Source organism: Squalius cephalus (assembly GCF_949319135.1).
Source record: "Squalius cephalus genome assembly, chromosome: 25".
NCBI lineage: Eukaryota > Metazoa > Chordata > Actinopteri > Cypriniformes > Leuciscidae > Squalius > Squalius cephalus.
The window spans coordinates 22,255,489-22,274,699 of record NC_137146.1 but is presented as its reverse complement, the minus strand read 5'-3'; the positions used below and the strand labels follow the sequence as shown (position 1 = coordinate 22,274,699).

The following is a 19,211-nucleotide window of genomic DNA, read 5'->3' as shown; positions in this document are numbered from 1 at the left end:
GTACCTAGGTCTATAAATTGGTAGATACAAAATAAAAATATCAATAAAAAATCTATTTGCAAATATCTCCCATAAACTGTCTGATTGTATATATATATATATATATATATATATATATATATATATTATCAAGATTATCAATGAACACTGGATAATTATGGGAATACTGAATAATTTTATTGTGCATATTATTATTATTATTATTATTATTATTATTATCATCATATTATTAACATTAATAGTATTTTTTTCATGTCACTGCTTTTATTGTGTGTGTTGCCAATATTGTATGTTAAAAATCATATGCCAATAAAGCACTTTGAAACTGAATAAAACTGACTGGTGACATCTTGAGTATCATCTAGAATAGAGATCTGAAGGATGAACTCTAGATGGCAGTCGGTCCTAATTTTACATTAAGGCATAATAATCATTTATACTGTGTTTTACACATTTGTTGTTCCACTGTAGTAAGTGATGCTGTATAAATGTATATAAATGTATATGGTGTATTATTTGTACATGATTCAAAGTTTCACACTCTCAAAACGTATCTATTCAAATTAATGTCCACAGTGTGGAGACTGTCAGAAATTAACGTTTTTTTAAAAAAAAAAATATATATATCGATATGTGTCATTTTTCATTTTATTTTAGTTAAATACATATTTCATAATAGCCTACTACTAAAACGATCTGTTAGAAAAACAATAATTTTACAATAATTTTAATTCAATAATTTTTCATCAAAACAACAACCCTATGGTAATATCTGACGTCTAAATGAAGTAATGTAATTTAAGTAATAACATATTTTCTTACTATAGCCTACTCTCGTTGAATGAGAAGTAGATACAATAATTATAACATAATATTATATAATATTAAATAATAGATCATCTATAATTATCATGAAAGTCCAGAAGAAAACTGAAAAGTGAAAGCTACCACTTCAAACGGTGCACATCTCTGAATAAATCTTCTCATATTCTATAACATATGGCAAAATATAAAATAAAAGAGAAAGTTAAATACAAATACATGTTATTGTGTGGTTTCAATATTAGGTTGTCGGAAATTGTAGGACTTTTGTTTTGAAATGTAGTCGAACGCTTATGTATCAGGAAATAGATTCATGAAATAATTGCGCGAAAAGCAACGAAATGACAGCGCGAGTCAGAATGGCTGAGAATGGCGCACAGGTACATCGGACAAATCAGTTCACATTAAAGCTTTAAGAAAACTTACAATTAAATAAAACATTTTAACGCCTGTTTAAGTTTAAAACCGGCTAAAGATATAGAAACATGAACTATTACTGTATATACATTACAATAGGTTCATTCAAATTATCATCATGCCAGTTTTCAACTAAATCTTTGTTGGAGTGGAAGTACAAATTGAGGTCCAGACCTTATTCAGACATGTTCATGCATTATGTATGAATGGGGTCGTACAATAGACAGTACTGGAAAGCAATTAGCTATGCCTTTTTAGCTGTAAACACCAATGTTTGTGTTTTTTTCCAGTTGGTAAGCAGACTTGAGGGGCGACCGTCATTGAGGGACATTGAACCCAATATATTTCCTGTCGACAGCGGTCCACGTCAAGGTGCAGTGAAATCAAACTCACCCTTCATGTATTGAATGTGAATTTGAATTGAATTATCCATAACACACAAGTTATTGGAATTTCATTAGTACAAAACTAGTTAAATGAAACAAACATACATTAATTACATCAGTACTTTTGACTAATATGATAATATTAGACATGTTTGTTCTCAGTCATCAAATGTCCACAGCATTGTTTTAACATAAAAATAAATATTGAAATCAAAATTTCAGATCGGTTCTATCTTTCTGTGAAGTGAAGTGTTCTTCCACCATGATCCATAAAATGAAAGCTAAATTAATTATAAATAAGAGGTATAAATAAAAAATATGTAAGTGGCAGTTAAGATCATTGATATGATGTGATGTTTATGGAAATACCTCACATGTTGTGTGTATGATAACATTTAAGGATAGTTGAACAGGTGTACATAATAAAGTGGCCGGTGAGTGTATAATGAAAAATGTAAAAACAAAAAACAGACCAGCCTTAGATTTTCTCAAAATTTTCTTTCTTTTTTTTCCTCAGCTTATTATGCAGAGGCAACTGTAAGTAAGCCATTCATACGTATTATAGACCAATTATTTAAAATACTGTTTTTATGTTGGTTCCACATTCATTATTTTTCAGTGCAAAAATATATTTATGATTACAATTTTAATGTTAGGTGCGATTATTTGAATTGTTTTACTATTTCAACGCTCCTGAAGATTAGTCGTATTTGTTCACAGCCATCAAAATGTCCACAATATTGTTTTTACATAACTTAAAAAATAATTTGTTAACAAACAAGTATTCCTTACTTCAATGAGCTCATTGTTTCTGCATTCAATTATTACAATGTTTAAATAAATTTTTAGCTAACTGTGACTTTGCATATGTACATTTCTGAAATACATAACTTAGACAGTTACCTCTGATAACAGATCACTCTAAATTGTAATATGGACTCACTTTCTGTAAAGCTGCTGTGAAATGATGTGTATTGTGAAAAGCGCTAAACAAATAAACATTAATTGAATTGAATTAAAAAAATTCTATTGGTGGCAGTTTGAAACATTGATTACTGATATCATCTAATGTTTCTGGAATACCTCATATGTTGTCTGCGTGAACATATTTCTGGGTAATACATACTGAGAAATTAATTACATTTTAATTGAACTTGAATCAATAATTTCAATATTTTCTCTTTTCTCAGCTTATTATATAGAGGCAACTAATAAACCATTCATAAGCTAAAGAGGGAGAATATGTTTTTGCTCTTTTTTTGTCATTTAATTATTTATTATTAAAAAAAAAACTGTACACACCTGTTTGGCCAACCAATGACATGATGGGAGTGTTCCAGAAACCTTTTTGTAAACAAAAATTTTTGCAGTACCATTTGGTGCCACTAGTGATGACATAACACATTTCACCTTCAAATTCAAATGTATCATCCTGTTTGCTATCTCAATTCAAATTCAGCAATTTAATAGAATGCTGCAGTGATGACGTATTTTTGTGGGGCAACATGGAAGTTAGAATCACCCTGGTTCCCTCAAATAAAAACAAAACAAAATTATTGCAGAAAATAAGCTTTGTGAACAACAAAAGTTTACAATTTCTACACATTTTTGTTCATCATGATAATCTTCACTTTTTCAGCTTTTCAGTGAATTCAACTTTTTGAATTTTGAAGCAGAAGTTAAAAAAGCTAAACGTATAGGCTATTAACGAACTACACCATGGTTGCATGTTTTAAACTCACCACTATTAAGCTTCTAAAAACTCTTTCAGTCTTTATTTAAAAACATTTTCTTGAAAGTTTGAGATAGAATTGATTGCAACAGCTCGATTATTAACACAACTCTGTAAAAGTGGACTTGAGTAGTTGAGTTGACCTGTTTGCCGTGATGACGTTTAATGTTCCCGACAAACTCTGTAGTCCCATTTAGCCACTTGTTAGCAACTGCCGTTTTCAAGACAATTAAAAACCTATAAAAAATCACAAGTGGTTATTACTCGTGTATTTTATGTTGTAGAAAAGAATTGAAGATATTTTAAGCTTGTGTTAACCACAGACCTTATTTCAGACGTTTAAGGTTTCAGCTTAGGTTACGAATATCCCTGGTCCCCTGAGAAGGGGAACAAGATGCTGCGTCTTGGTATTATGGATGTCAAAATGTCTGAAAAACTAAATTTGAATGAAATATTACTAATATTCAAATTATATTTTAATTTAAAAGGCATAATTTCAATTAGGGGGAAAAAAGCTTTTGGCTTGTCTCCTGATGCCGCAAGAGGGCATGAGCAAAATATTAGTGTACACTTGAATTAATTTATTCAATTATAAATTATAATTTATTAAATGTATTATTTCCACACACAATAAATCATATTAAATACATTATATTAATAGAACATTTTATTTAAACTAATTTTGTGCTATTTAAGAGGTCAGAGAGATAGCAACAGGAGAATAAAAAATAACCATGAGCCATTATTACAGGAAGGTACACTTTCTGAGGGGAATAATACAGTCCCCTCTCGCTCCACCCCTTGTGAACCGATGAGCAGTTGTTCTTATGTTAACATACAATTTAAGCCCAATTGTAATTTGATAGCCCTACTTGGTATTGATGCAATGGGGAACGCCATCAGCATGACAGGTGTCTGAGGCATGTATAAACAAATGCTAATAATCATTTGCAGACGGCTGTCCATGACGTCACAAGCGGAGCACCCATGAGTATAAAAGCGCCTAAATTACACGCCATTATCTCTTGTGTCTGTAGTAAAGATGCAGGCAAACCAGAAGTATGACATTGAGATGCAGCGTCTCATTCCCCATCTCAGGGAACCAGGGTTACAGACGTAACCTGAAACATTACCTTTTGTAGTGGAACTTTGATGCTGCATTTTTTTAAGCTATGGGGAACCAATACCCACTACACCAAGCTGAGGGAATGCCTTCTTCACTTGGCTGTGAACATGCACAAATGTAGTAGGCAAAGAATAAATTGACTACGGATTACCCAGCCGGAGTCAGAAGCGTGTCAATCCCATGGGTGTATACCATGTGATTCATGTAGTGGTGCTACTCCCTAAGCCAATAGTCCCTAATTCTAGGAAAGATCGCCAAGCTTCTGTGCTTTACAGCAAGGGAAGTCACGACTGTTCCACATCCCTCCCTCCTTTGCAGGACAGGCCTCTGCCTTAAACAGCCCCAAGAGCAGAGCTTCAGCTATGTCAGGCATACCACACCAGTATTTGACAAGGTTCTTAGGGAGTACCTACTGCAGGGGAGCTTTTACTCAATTTTAACAACCCTAGAGTGATTAGGGGAGATTAGCTCATACCATAACTTGAGTAGAAGCACTTATCCAGGATTAACTTTAGTTAATGGCTAAACTATATAATGCTACAATGATGAGGAATGCCATCGGCGATCCACCTCTACTCATCAGATCGTAACACTGATTACGCCCTATAGAAGCACCCTACCAAAGGGGAGCATATATCCATTCTTCAAGACCCAACAACATATAGGGAGGGAGTTAATCAAAACAGATAGACTCTTGTGAATTGCCCATCATTGTTCCATTCACCCTGCTCTACTTTAAGGTGTTCTTGAGCAGCCTAACAAAAGGAGCATGCAAGCTGCTAAAAAAAGGGGGAGCATACAAGCTGCTAAAAAAAGGGGGAGCATACATTCTGACCCTTTAAAGTGGCAAAGGGAGGCAAAAGAGAGCGGGACATAATGCAGTTTGCCCAATAACTCTCATCACCCAGGCTTTAAACCACAAGGAAGCTGCAGGGGAGCCTAGGCCCTACTTAAAGACCTCAATTTAACTGGGGGCGAGCAACTCATATCTTGCCTTGTGTCAAGGCTCTCTACCTAAGACCCGCTATAGCTTCATCTTTTTGGTCCTGTTTACACCTGGTAGTAAGATGCGTTTTGGTCGATCGGATCACAAGTGGATGACGCTAAGTACAGGTGTAAACAGGGTCTAAAACGTTTTGAGCTTGTCCACTTTCAACCATTTCCAGAGGTAGTCGAAAACGCATTTGACTGGATTGCTGTTGTAGTGTAAAAGCTCATGTGGTCGAATGTGTTCGAACAGCCACAGAAAGAAAAAAAAAACAGCCTACTGTCAGTTAAAGATCAGACAGGCCTTTACAGACAAGGTTTGAAGATGAAAAACGTACCAAGCACAATGTTCTCTCACCATTTCTAACACGAAATCACAGCGTTAAATGTGTATATATATTTATAAAAATATATATATATTTACCCACCCATAGACCCTCCCCTCAAAGAAATCAGGGACAGGAGTGGTTGAAAGTGGACAAAAGAGACTGATTAAAACACCAGGTGTAAACGGGTATGTGTCTCCCTCGTCTACTTGTAATCCGATCATCCAAAGTGCATCTTAATACCAGGTGTAAACAGGGGCTTTCTTTTAGCACTAGAACATAGAGTGCAACAGATAACAAGGAGGGACGCACAGAGGCGAGCTTACTCTAGCCAAGGCTATAGTAGAGCACCCATCCAAAGGGGTGCATACATCTCTATTCAAAACCCAACAGAAGTTGGGGAGAGAGGTAAATGAAGTAGAGGGAATCTGTACTGCCCTACATAACTCTGTTCATCCTGCATCAACCCTAAGGGGATAACCTTCAGCCCTCACAGGCCCCCAGAGAGGGATATATCTCCTGAAAGCTGCTGACTGAGACCTCAGCTCTGTAAACTTCTCTACGACTGACTTGTCAGGAAGACAGAAGAGGTCAGACTGTGAGATCAAAGCTTTGAGGAAAAAAATTTCCCTTTCTCCTTATCACAGATGCCCCTCCGGCTATCTGGCAACTATAGCAACCATAGAACGGCAGATGCACTGGTCGTGTGCATTGTGGCACAGATAGCTAGATTTGTGGCTTGCACAGCTTTTTTTTCACCACGAACTGCTGATGCTCGACTCATCCCTCAAGAGAGAGTCAAGTAGGGCTTGGCGATATGGCAAAAAAAATAATCGCAATATTTTTTTTTTTCAGAACGATTGACCAATTCCTGATCTTGATTTTTTTTTATTTTTTATGTTTAGCTAGTCAACTTAAAAACAACTACAATATGATTCAAGTAACATTCTCTTTATTAACCATGTAGTTAAAAGTTATAAAAGTTATATTCCAAGTGCACCACACCTGAAGTGATCAGGTGTTATATCTTGGCAGAAAATATGCCTGAAATATGAAGGCAAATATTGTACAAACTTATCTTAAACATATTCTATATACTCAGAAATAATATAAAATAAAAATTGCTTAATATTTCTTAGCCAAAAAGTAAAAGCAATCAATAACACCAGTAATAGGCTATTATTAACATCAAATTCTTTGTAAAAACAGAAAATAACAGCACCTTTCAGCCTGTCACAATCATGCAAGATGAAATATAAAACACAGTACAGTAGTAGTTCTTTACAGGTTTTTGCATTCTATTGCGCTATTTTTCCTATTGTTTCTATGTTTGGCGGACGTGCTTGACTGTTGCACCCTCGTCTTATGTCTTTTGCAGCTTCTCACCCATGAAACGACATTCTAAAAATGTGGCGCTCAAGTTAAAAAATAGGTCAACTCACTTCTAATAACTTTGCTTTTTTTTCCCATTCCACTCATCAATTGATCAGCTGGCCCAGTCTGTTGTGATTGGTCAACCGCATAGTGTATATCGGGAATTTAACGGCCTTACCATAATGGGGTTTTAGCTTCCGAGGCTTCTTGAACAGCTGTAAACAGAGTTACATCTATGGTAACAATCGTGTCGGTATTGGAAGTTCATGAATTTTTTGCCCTCGTAGTGAAAAAACAGCGTCTCCTCAACATCAACAATCACTTACCCAACTGTTCTCATTATGCAAATATGTAACATGGTGATGCAGAATATACATGGAAATAATAGCAGGACTGCAAACGAGGTGTTTTCAGGCAAGTGTTTTCTGTTGAAGAGATCAACTATCTTAACTATCTTATTATCTTAAGACTGCTTTGTAACTTTGCAAAACATTTACATGCACAAACAGCTGTATTAAAATAAATGTAAAATTAAAATGGTCTTTAAATATCAGTTCATTTCTGCATCTGTACAGGTGACGTTGTGGAGTTTCATGGCATGGAGGGCACAGGTAAGACAGAAACCTTGTACCACCTGATCATCCGCTGCATCATGCCAGTGCAGAATGGAGGTCTGGAGGTCGGGGTGGTCTTCATTGACACAGACTACCACTTTGACATGCTGCGCTTAGTGAGCGCTCTGGAGGGACGTTTGGCCGAAGACTTAAAGGAGAGTGACGGCTCTGAAAATGAACCAGAGGAGAGGGTACATTCATGTCTGCGCAGGCTGTCTGTAGTGCACTGCAACAGCTCAGTACAGCTCCTACTAACCCTGCACTACCTCGAAAACACTTTCTCCAGCCAGCCCTCCGTCGGCCTGCTGGTCATCGACAGCATCTCTGCGTTCTACTGGGTGGACAGATTCAGTGGCGGCGAGAGCACTGTTTGTCAGGAGGCTAACCTAAGAAAGTGTACCGAGTTGCTGGACAGACTCCGCAGAAACTACGGCATCGTGGTCTTCGCCACCACTCATGCCATCATGAGGAACTATGGATCTGATCCAGGGGTGTCAGATGTGCCCTGCTCATCATCAGCATTATCATCATCTCACAGGTGGAGGTCAGCTGAAAGCGCTACAGACTTTGACAAGCCCTACCTGTGCAGAGCATGGCAGAGAATAGTAACTCACAGGATGCTGTTCACTAAAAGTCCTGTGTCAAATGACCACAAACAGGTTTTCTCCACAGCATGCACCAGCATAATGACCAAAGGTGTCAAAAGATGCTCATTTCATGTCATGGAAGACGGTATTAAATTTGTATGTGACAAGTGAGCATGTACTGAACCTCTCAGCACAGGACACATGAACTTTTGGGCTGTCACAATTATGAGGGCTACTTGGCGAAGGAAAATTGTCCTAAAAATGTCCACTTATTGTCTGTCAGTGCGTTTAATTATCAGTGCAATACTTTTTCTATTTTCCTTTCTAAACTGCTTTTAAAGACATGGTTTATATGGACCGTTAATACAGAAAACTACTTTGATTTATGGTTTAGTTGTTAGATTAATGGCTAATGAGGACCTTACTGTACCTTTCTTGGAAAAAAATAAAACATACATTTTTGCCATTCATTAAGGAATTTTATTTTATGGATGACCTCAATTTAAATTTCCAATTGTTTGTGAAGTAAATCATCACTAGTGTACTAATTGTAAGTGATAAGATGCATTAGTGTTCTAATACTGTTATGGATTTGAACAAAAGTCGGCATAAAATTGAAGTTGCAATAGTCTTTTCTTCTCTAAAGACAGCTTCTTGGACAAGTGAAACAGCTTCTTCTAAAAAATGTAGGGCGGGACTTGATTTTGTTCATTAGAATTGATTGGATTGTTGAATCTTGGTTTGCTATTGCTGTCTCATGTGAGTGACAGTTTGCTGGATGTTATTTTCCCGCCCTTGTGCCAGTAAACGCGTCATCAGAGAAGAGAACAGATGAAGCTGCAAGGGGAGGGGAAGTTATTTGATTAAAGACTACGAGAACACATGAATGTAAAAAAATATTAATAAAAACAATGATGTGCACAGATAAACAATTTATTGTAAGTACTGCAATATTCCATTAAAGGTACAATATGTAAGAATTTTGCATTAAAATATCCCAAAATCTCAAAGCCAGTGTTATATATTTTGTTAAGTTGATTACTTACAATATCCCAAATGTTTCCAACTATTTTTAAATCGTGAGAAAATTGCGATTTTAACCAAGGAAACGGGGCGTTAGAGCAGGGGGGAGCTGGGAGTCGCCAGTCAATTGCGTCATATCCGCGTTACCCTCGGTTTCCGCTCGTACTGCGTGGAGTCCTGGACAAATGCGGAAGTTGTAGTTGTAGCGTCTATCAAGCAACAAGCGTTAGCTTGTTTCTTGCAGTCCTTATGGAACACAATTATTCTTTACCGATTGCAGCTGGTTCTGTCGACAAAGCATGCTTAATTTAATAATTTCCACATGTAGTATGGTTACGGTTATGTTTATGTAAGGAAAGTATTATTGCTTTAGATTTGTGTTTAACGTTAGTTTATTGACATTGTTTATCTGGTGTTTATGGCAATGTAAATAAATATAGCATGTGTTATACATAAAGATTAATCAGTATTTTGGCAAATGATGTGGGTATGTTCGAATGTACTTTTACAACAATTGTTTAGAACACGCAAAACTGTGCCGCGTTATCACAACAAAGAATTCGACATACAGAAACATCTATGATAACCAATGTAGTATTAAACCTTACTTTTATTGCTGTTAATTCATTTTAATGAAATAAAAGTGTGATGAGGTTCAATAGTCAGGAAGGAAGAAGACAGGGGTCGGCGTGACTGGGACTCGTACTTTATTAAAATAAAACAAAACAAAAGTCGCGCACAACGCGCATTCACCGTGGCAACCGCGACGGCACAAAACAGTTCAAAAATGAGAGCTCGGATCCACCGGTTTTCTTTCTCTGCGTCCAATTTTCTCTCCAGTCTCTCTCTCGTTCCAGCGCGGCTTATAAGCGGTCTCTCCACGCCAATAATACTGCAATAAGGTGTTCGTCAGTTGCACTTGACCTACTTGCTTGAGCTCGTCTCGTTTCTCTCTCTCTCCCGTTACAGACCGCGCTGAACCACGCCCCCTCGCCACAAAAAGCATGTCATTAAACACTACATTTATAAAAATAGAACTTTACCCCATCCATGAACATGATTTTTCGATTCCCGTCTGACTGATTTACATCCACGGTGGAATTTAAAACGACAGTTCCCATCATTCCACGCTCCTTCACATCGTCATCAAGCTACGCCGTTGTTGTTGTTTGGAATGTAGCGCCCTCTAGCGGCAAAAAATTCTTGCATATTGTACCTTTAAGAAGAAGATTTGTCAATTTTGATTTCATGGTGACTTTAAGCGTTAAACTTTGTGGGCCTTTTCTATGAATATCTCAAATCATGCAGCTTCCAAGCAGCCATTCAGAAACCACCCTAGCAACCCAATTTAGTTATAAAATGCTGCATAGCAACACCCTGGTTTACACCTGGTATTAAGATCGGATCACAAGTGTACGATACTAAATACAGGTGTAAGCAGGGTCTAAAACGTTTTAAGCTTGTCCACTTTCGACCACTTCCAGAGGTAGTCAAAAACACATTTGACGCATCTGTACTGGCGTAATGTAGACGCTCATGTGGTTGAATGCATTCGGACAGCCACAAAAGACCTCCTACTTTCCGCCTACATTAATATTATGGGACTTGCGCAAGCCAGGCGGGATTTGAACTTTGCCGGTTGAAGACCTAAATTTGGTTTTAAGATGAAAAACGTACCAAAAACAATGTTTTCATTTCATTCTTGATTTCTAACACGTACTCACAGCATTCGAAGTAGACCCTCCCCTCGAATAAAGCAGGACAGAAGTGGTTGAACGTGGACAAAAGAGGTGTAAACGGGAATGTGTCTCCCTTGTCTACTTGTGATCCAATTGGCCAAAAACAGGGCCTTAAAGGGTTAGTTCACCCAGAAATGAAAATTCTGTGAGTAATTACTCACCCTCATGTTGTTCCAACCCCGTAAGACTTTCGTTCATCTTCGGAACACAAATTAAGATATTTTTGATGAAATCTGAGAGCTGGCTCACTCCTTTAGGCTTCTAGGCAATTTCATTCTGCCGGTCCAGAAAAGTTAGTAAAAACATTGTTAAAATAATCCAAGTGACTATAGTGGCTCAACCTCAAGTTTATCAAGTGACAAGAATACTTTTTGTGTGCAAAAAACAAACAAAAATAACGACTTTATTCAACTATTCGTTTAATGATATTCTAAGATCTTTGTTGTAGATTCAAAAATAAAAATCTTTCCTAAACGGTTTATTTTCCCCTTCACATAGGCTACTTTCCTACCAATTATGAGACAAGTATCTCATTTAACTGAGGCCATGTACATCCTCTCATTACCCAGTGCATTAAAAAGAAGTCTCTGAACCGAGCGAATACCACACAATTTACATTTAGCTTTAGCACTTCATCAGCTAACAAAAAAAGAATAATGAGGCCAGAAATGGGTTGTTTTTCACTTAGAAAAAACTGAGGAGAAACACTTTATTCAGCATCAAAGTTAACATAAATAGAGAATAGGTTGACATTACAAAAACATTGACTATGTTTTTGTAATGTTTTAATACTGTGCAAAAGCAAAGGGCCTGATTGCTGTTTTTTTCTGCAGTTTTTGCTGACTTAAGTTGACTAAGTGTAATTAAAGTCTGCATGAAACAGAAGTTATGATCGTATTTTCTTTCCTATTGTGACATCCAAGTGAAACAAGAACAAGAAAAATGTGGGGCTAGACTTGATTTTGTCCTTCAAGAATTGTCTTTGGCTATTGCTATTCATTTAGTAGCCCTGACCCTTTCCATATTTTGCTATATTCCATATGTTTCGGTTTATTTTCAGCAGCAACCCCCAATGTCATTATTTATCCTAAATAGTGGTACTTTTTTTTTTTTCTTTTTTTTTTCAGTCTACAGCCCAAATGCTTAAAATAAGGTTCTTGTTATTGGAAATGTTGTGAGGTTTTTAAGGACTTATTTAGATATATAGTGTAGTTATCGTTCTTATACTTTTTTAAATTACATTTTAGGGGCAGAAAATGTTAATCTATAAAGTACCGCTTAAAAATCCCTGAAGTGTTTGTTACTGAAAATAATAAATTGTATTACTTGTTAAACCAGTCCCATGCGCTAGGTCTCTCTCACACACAGCATGGATCATTCAGTGAGCGGGAAAGAGGAAACGTGTTGAAGCAGAGCGATGAAAGCATCAGTGAGACACTGTCTTTCAAACACTGGTGCTTCTTTCAGGCATAGGAGCTCATTTCCTCTTGCACCTGCACCGCTTTGGACATCTTCCCTAGAATCCTTGACCTTTAATGAGCCTCTTTTTTTTATTAGGAGAAAAGAACAGAGAATTACTGATGTAAAACACTGCTTTTATGTTTTATTCCTTTATCCTGGGTTTTATTTTCTGTAGTTCAACGAAAGTTTAAACTTTGAGTACAAACGATCATCTGATTTGTAAATGGAATACTGTGCATTTATCGGTTGAATTTGTCGGCATTGCTGCCAAGAATATTCTTTAATTACAATGAAAGTATAAACTGAATAAAATGCCAGCATGCATGGATTAGCTAATTATGTTCATTATAAAAGAGAAAAAGACTATGTCTGCATAAAAAAAATAAAAAAAGCTGACCCATTAACATTATTTTATTTTATTTATTTTATTTTATTTATCTTTTTAGTTTGTTATTATTTACTTACAGTATGCCTTTAGAAGAGTGTATAGCACGTGTAGTGTAATAGTGGGTGATGCAGAGTAAAGGAAATTAGAAAAATACAGCCCATGTCAAAGTCAAGAATGTAACTGTAATTTAAAGCAATGTAACACAATATATGTAGCCTATAAACAAAGAGAAAGTACAGGGTTACAAAAAAAAAAACACATTAGTTTACACATTAGTTCTAACATTTGGTATTTTGTGATGTTCTAAAATGCATAATTTTCAGGCATTTAAGAAATGTCAATTTAGAACTGAACATATTTGTTGTTTTTTTGCGATAGGAACTGATCAAAGGGTCTGAGTGAAGTAATACTGCCTTTTCTATGTTGATAGGCGACATGGACTCGATCCAGCTCAATTTACAGACTCTACTTCCGCGTTTTGCCGCCCACCGCTGACGACTGAGAAGACTTTTTACCTTGAGTATGTCCTAGTGTATCACTCCGCAGGGTCAGTGAGACTTTTTAAAAATACCTCCATGCAGTTTATAACAGAAATAACGTACACGTTTTGCACATCACACCTCATATATTCGGTTTATAGATGTTCTGTACGAGTTGTGCGCAGTTTAAAACGGCAACACTGTCTTAAACGTTAAAGTGGGTCTATTTGTCCGTTGCCGTGACAGGCAGTGTTTCGGTCTCTCTTAAACATGGCCACCATGATGGAGTAAACGCTACAACTTTAAAATTCATATTATCGAGGAAAACTATGCTTCTTTCACCCAAATGAGGAATGTTTCGACCTGAAATATCGTACCAAACGCTTAATCCACATGAGAGCTTTGGGAAAAGTTTCTTTTTGGATTACATTCTGAATTAAGTTGGCTGGAAGCTGGAAAGGAAAAAAGAATTGCATCAATTCCGTAAGCATTCGCTACTCTTTCATCATTACATACGCTTTCTGCCGTGATTATTTGTTTATATGTTAATGTGTATAGTTGTGTTTGGGTAAAATGCGCGCTATTTTGATGTTTGAAGTGAAAAACAAGTGTTGTTTTGGTTTGCATTTGAAAGTGGCGATAGTTGCAGCCTGTGTGAGTGTGAACTGTGAGAAGAGTAACATTGAAACATTCTAATGACAGATTGTTACAAAGTCTGAGCGCGCATATATCAATCCGCGGCTTTACGTCTTTAATTTGATTGAGGTCTTTAACTAATGACATAACTCCCTCACCATTAGAATAAACGAAAGTATTCCATTTCATACGGGACATTAAAGGACAACGAGGAAGTAACGTGAAAAATATCTATCTGGGTTATAAAATAAGTTTGTATGTCGATGTTAGTTTCATTTGAGTAAAGTGTGGACGACGTTGTTTAGTAAACGTCACACCGACGTTTGGTGGCACAAAGTTGTTTTGTTTTCACATGGGTCCAGCCATCTTACTCGAGTCCAGATAAGAGCTGCTAAACTAACTAGTTTCCTTCAATCCAGGCTAGTTTATCCCCAGGGTTAACCTGCTGCTTTAACATGTTGATTGTATAACTGGGGATTCTAACTTCCTTAGTTCTGACAGCTTTTATCAAGTTAGTACGAAGTGCTATATGCTTTTCCTGCTGTACAGGGTTAGTTGGCATGACATGTCACGCAGTGACAGATCAGTGTGACGTGTTATACGGCGTCTACAACCATTATTTTCTAATTCGCGTGCAATTCTTGTAAATAGTTTTTATGAGCTTGTATTTGTTAAGGGACTACATGGGATATTTTTCGTTCGTTCTTTTAAATCCGTTTTGTCTCACTACAGGAATATTGAAGTGAACAGCTAAATTAATTTAAAATAAAATGTGAAAAATGTAAAAGTATTTTTAAAAGTTATCATTTTAAATACACTATATATATATAATGTTGTGTTCATATAGGCTAGTTAATGCATTGTATTGCATTGTAAATAACGTTGTATTGTCATCCACCCAGACACTTAAAGGGATAGTTCACCCAAAACTTTACATTTTCCTGTGATTTACTCACCATCAAGCGATCCTATGTGTATATCTTCTTTCAGATGAACACAATCGGAATTATATAAATTAAAAAAATCATTGCTTTTCCAAGCTTTATAATGGTAGTGAATGGCAGTTCTGATTTTGAAGTCCAAAAAGTGCATCCATCCGTCATAAAAGTAGCCTAATCCATACGGCTCCAGGAGGTTAATAAAGGCCTTCTGAAGCAAAGTGATGAGGTTTTGTAAGAAAAATATCCATATTTAAAACTTTAAAAACTAAAATAACTAGCTTCTGGCAGACGGCCTACGCAAGTCATCTTGGGCCAAAAGAGTAACCCCTGATGTCATGTAGGAGTAGCGTAGGCTCTGATACGTCTCCCAGTTCAAATAAATAAGGCTGGGCAACGCACTCTCAAGCTCCTCATCTCTTATATCGAAATCCTCAGACTTTTCTCTTTAAAATTTCTCGTTTTAGACATCTAGGCTAATTCGTGACTGGTGTCTTGTTTTGCTCTTTTTTCTGCGCTTCCACATTCGTCAATTCGTCGTGCGTTAGGTCAGGGGTTACTGTTTCGCTGTAAATCGATGCGTACGGCCGTCTGTCGGAAGCTAGTTATCATAGCTAATAAAGTTTTAAATATGGATATTTTCTTTCTCAAACGCATCGCTTCGCTTCAGAAGGCCTTTATTAACCCCCTTGGAGCCATGTGGAGTTATTTTATGACGGATGGATGCTCTTTTTTGGATGGACTGACTTCAAATCCATTTGGATGGATGGACTTCAAAATGTCGTCCTCCATAAAGCTTGGAAGAGCCAGGACATTTTTTAATATAAGTCTGTTTGTCTTCATCTGAAAGAAGAAAGTCATATACCGAGGATGGCTTGAGGGTGAGTAAACATGACGATATAATACAAATCATATATTTAACAGTTTTGTTCCTAAAGTGTTTGGAGTGCCGTGATATGACCAAGACAGCACACCACAAACTAACATATTCCATTCACAAACAACCAGAGTTCTACGGAACCCTTAGGCCGTGTGTCCACCAAAGCGTTTTTAGCCAGCTGAAAATGGCTAGCTGTGAGCGCTTTGTTGGTCGGTGTGGTATTAGTCCCGCCCCTCCTCCACTGTGATTGGACGGTTGAGTAAAAAGTGACAGTGATGAGCACTGCGTTTTACCCAAAGTTGAACATTCTTGAACTCTCCGCGACCTCTAAAAAACCGAAACGCTCATCGCTTCAATGTGAAAAACATGCTCAGCGCCTCGTTACGCTCATGCCGTTTTAAAAACGCGGCGCTCCCATTGAAAACAATTGAAAAAATACGACAGACGCGTGAAAAAACGCTTTGGTGGACACACGGCCTTAGGGGACATGGTGGTGCAAAGAAAATATGAGATGGGAGGAAAAATAACAAGTCAGTGCTTTTGCGTTCTCTAGCAAATGTTTTACGTTCCTCTGAGAAACTTTGAATCCGCTCGCAAAATCTTCGTGTTCCCTCGCAAAAACTGTTTTCGCTCTCGCAAATCTTTTGTGTTCTTTGCGAGACGCGAGTGAACGCAGTTTCTAGGGGGAACGCAAAAGCATAGGCAAATAATTTTTCCTCCCATCTCATTTTATTTTTCTTCACCATGTTGTCCCTTTAGGGGCTACATAGAGTCCCGACTGTGAACACGGGACATTTAGTTAAATCTATCGTGTTGAAACATGTAAACAAACAGACGGGCAAGAAGAAATGCCATAATAGTGTTTGGACTGCTTTTAACAGAAAATTTGCTGAAAATAAAGAAAAACGTTCTTCCGAGCAAATTCAATCACTCTTAACACATCGCACCTCAGGAAAACTGATAAGCTAATCTGTAGAGCCATCAAGATAATCCGGACTTTACTTAGGATTGTCGGAAGGGGAGAATCGGGCTCAAAATCAGCCTGATTGAATATCTTGTAGTGTGTGGGTGCCTAATATGTAATAGCATACACTGTGAAAAAAAGAAAAATCCTGTCATTTTAAAGAAAAAATATCACAGCTGTGGTTACCAGAACAAATATATTGTATATTGTACAATATGTTATAAATAAAATTGTAATAAATGAACTACTTGGCCTAAATCTGTCTTGTAACTAACACTAAAAGCCACCATAACAAAACGGGGTAAAGAGAAAGCACATGAAGTTCATCAAAAGTCGTTGTTCCACAAGCTGAGGAAAATACTAATATATAGAAGGTGCATACAGTGTCATGCAAGCATTCAAAACACCATCATGATAACACATAATAATGCAATAAACATTAATTTAACAACATAAGATGTAACAGAAAACCCCACACAACTGATGAAACGTCAAAGAAACGTCAGGTGTGAGGTGTCACAGGGAATTCTGGGGATGTCAGTTCATTATAAAATAATTTCAACTTCCAAAACCGTTACATTTAACAGTATTTCAAATGAGTAATTACATGAAGTTTAAGCTTAGATTTATTACAGTTTCCCATTATATAGTGTCATTTAATTCACTCATTATTTGACTAGACTACTGACAGTTAAGACCAACATTACAAACTAGCCACTTTGTTTTATTTTTAAAAATGATAAATGGGCACTTCTTGCTACCATGATTATTGAAATATAAATATAATATATTGAAATATAAATAGTAGAAAATATAGTAGGCAGTATTGATAGTGTGCAACACAGTATTTAGTAAGCTTTCTCAATTCTGAACGTTGCCTTTCCACTGCTTCTGCAGCTCTGCTGAATGATTCTCATAATAGTAGGAGACCAATTTTCACTTTAAGTGGTTTAATGAGACACATGAGAATCGGTTGAGTTCAGCTGCATCAATGGCAGCCTCTCCAGAGGTGTTCAGATCAGACCTATTCATCACTGCTCGACCTTGCACTGTATCTGCTCGCATGCAAACACTCTGTTTAAGAAAACGGACTGGAAAGCAAAAGTTGTAAACAACCACCCAGTTTTTGTTCTTAAGTTACTGCTAAATCAAAAAGGCGTTTTTGTTTAAATTCAATGTCACAGCGGGAATGACGGTCACATTTTCTGCAGTGATACAGCCCGTGTTGTTTTCATAAACAAGTCCCACGGTACCTGGATGTTGTCTGGTGTTACATGCGTTCAGTGATCATTGACACCAAAAGCCCTCTGGTTTGGGCTACTTAATGTCCAGTCCCTGTGCTGTTGAGTTTCAAGTTGCTATTTCGTCACATTCGTCTCAGTGAGAAGTTACCGAGACTAGTATCTGGTGAAGGATTGCCTTGCCCTAGCATGCTCAGTTTACTGTTATCAACCAGTGATACCTGGAAACCAAGTCTGAATTCAGTAGAGCAGTGTTTGATGTGGCAGGATTTCTATCACTGATTCTTAGAGAGCTTCATAGTGTATTCCAGCAATGCTGGTCTTTACATTTACATTTACATTTATTCATTTAGCTGACGCTTTTATCCAAAGCGACTTACAATTGCTATACATGTCAGAGGTCGCACGCCTCTGGAGCAACTAGGGGTTAAGTGTCTTGCTGACGCCTTTATTTAAATCTGTTATAGTCAAGCATTATTTTAATGTAGCTAAAAAAGTTTTTGGACTCAACTGTGTTCAGCGTAATTTATGGCTTTATTTGTGGGCATTTGTGCTGACTGCTCATTGCCACAGTCTTCCGTAAGTTCTGATAAGATAAAGTCCATAATCTGATTGTGAATGTATAAACATACGTGCGTGATGAAGTTTTGTCCTCCTTATGTCACCCTATAACTGTCTTGTACATGGATCTGATTTATGGACTAAAACAGCAAGAGCATGTCATATCATTAACACTGTAATCATCTTCAGTAGTGTAGCTGCAAGATATGGACGTTCATGTTACATGTTTTTAGTGTGAAAAGATGACTTGCTTACCTTTTGTGTGTAAAGTTATATTTTCTTTTTACCATGACACTGTAACAGCGTAAACCCAGTAATGCTGTTAAACACAGTTTTAAACAATTTTGCAGCACAAATAATATATATATTTTTAGTTAAGTGCTCCCCCTCCCCCAAATGTAAGCTTTTAAGCTTTTTTAAAGGTGACATATTATGGCCCTTTTCACAAGATGTAATATAAATCCATGGTGTCCGCAGAATGTGTCTGTAAAATTTCAGCTCAAAACACCCCCTCAGGAAGAGGTTGCAAC

The 19,211-nt window shown here is 36.9% G+C and overlaps 2 protein-coding genes across 2 annotated transcripts in view; both read left to right on the top strand.

Annotated features, from left to right (window-relative positions):
• The first annotated feature begins 1,103 nt into the window (after window positions 1-1,103).
• xrcc2 (X-ray repair complementing defective repair in Chinese hamster cells 2) lies at window positions 1,104-9,378 on the top strand. The gene is made up of 3 exons (XM_079863825.1): window positions 1,104-1,202; window positions 1,530-1,611; window positions 7,746-9,378. The coding sequence occupies exons 1-3, from the start codon at window positions 1,164-1,166 to the stop codon at window positions 8,540-8,542; spliced, it is 918 nt and encodes a 305-aa protein (XP_079719951.1). The 5' UTR covers window positions 1,104-1,163; the 3' UTR covers window positions 8,543-9,378.
• Window positions 9,379-13,519: 4,141 nt separating this feature from the next.
• kmt2ca (lysine (K)-specific methyltransferase 2Ca) overlaps window positions 13,520-19,211 on the top strand; it is a 146,766-nt gene continuing 141,074 nt past the window's right edge. The window contains exon 1 of the mRNA XM_079863809.1: window positions 13,520-13,944. The gene's annotated coding sequence lies outside the window, so the exon portion shown is untranslated. The remainder of the gene's footprint in view (window positions 13,945-19,211) is intronic.

Coding starts and splice junctions, on each gene's coding strand:
- xrcc2 (XM_079863825.1), top strand. CDS start 1,164: ATGACAGCGCGAGTCAGAATGGCTGAGAATGGCGCACAG. Junction 1,203..1,529: donor TGGCTGAGAATGGCGCACAG/GTACATCGGACA, acceptor GTTTTTTTCCAG/TTGGTAAGCAGACTTGAGGG. Junction 1,612..7,745: donor CGACAGCGGTCCACGTCAAG/GTGCAGTGAAAT, acceptor GCATCTGTACAG/GTGACGTTGTGGAGTTTCAT.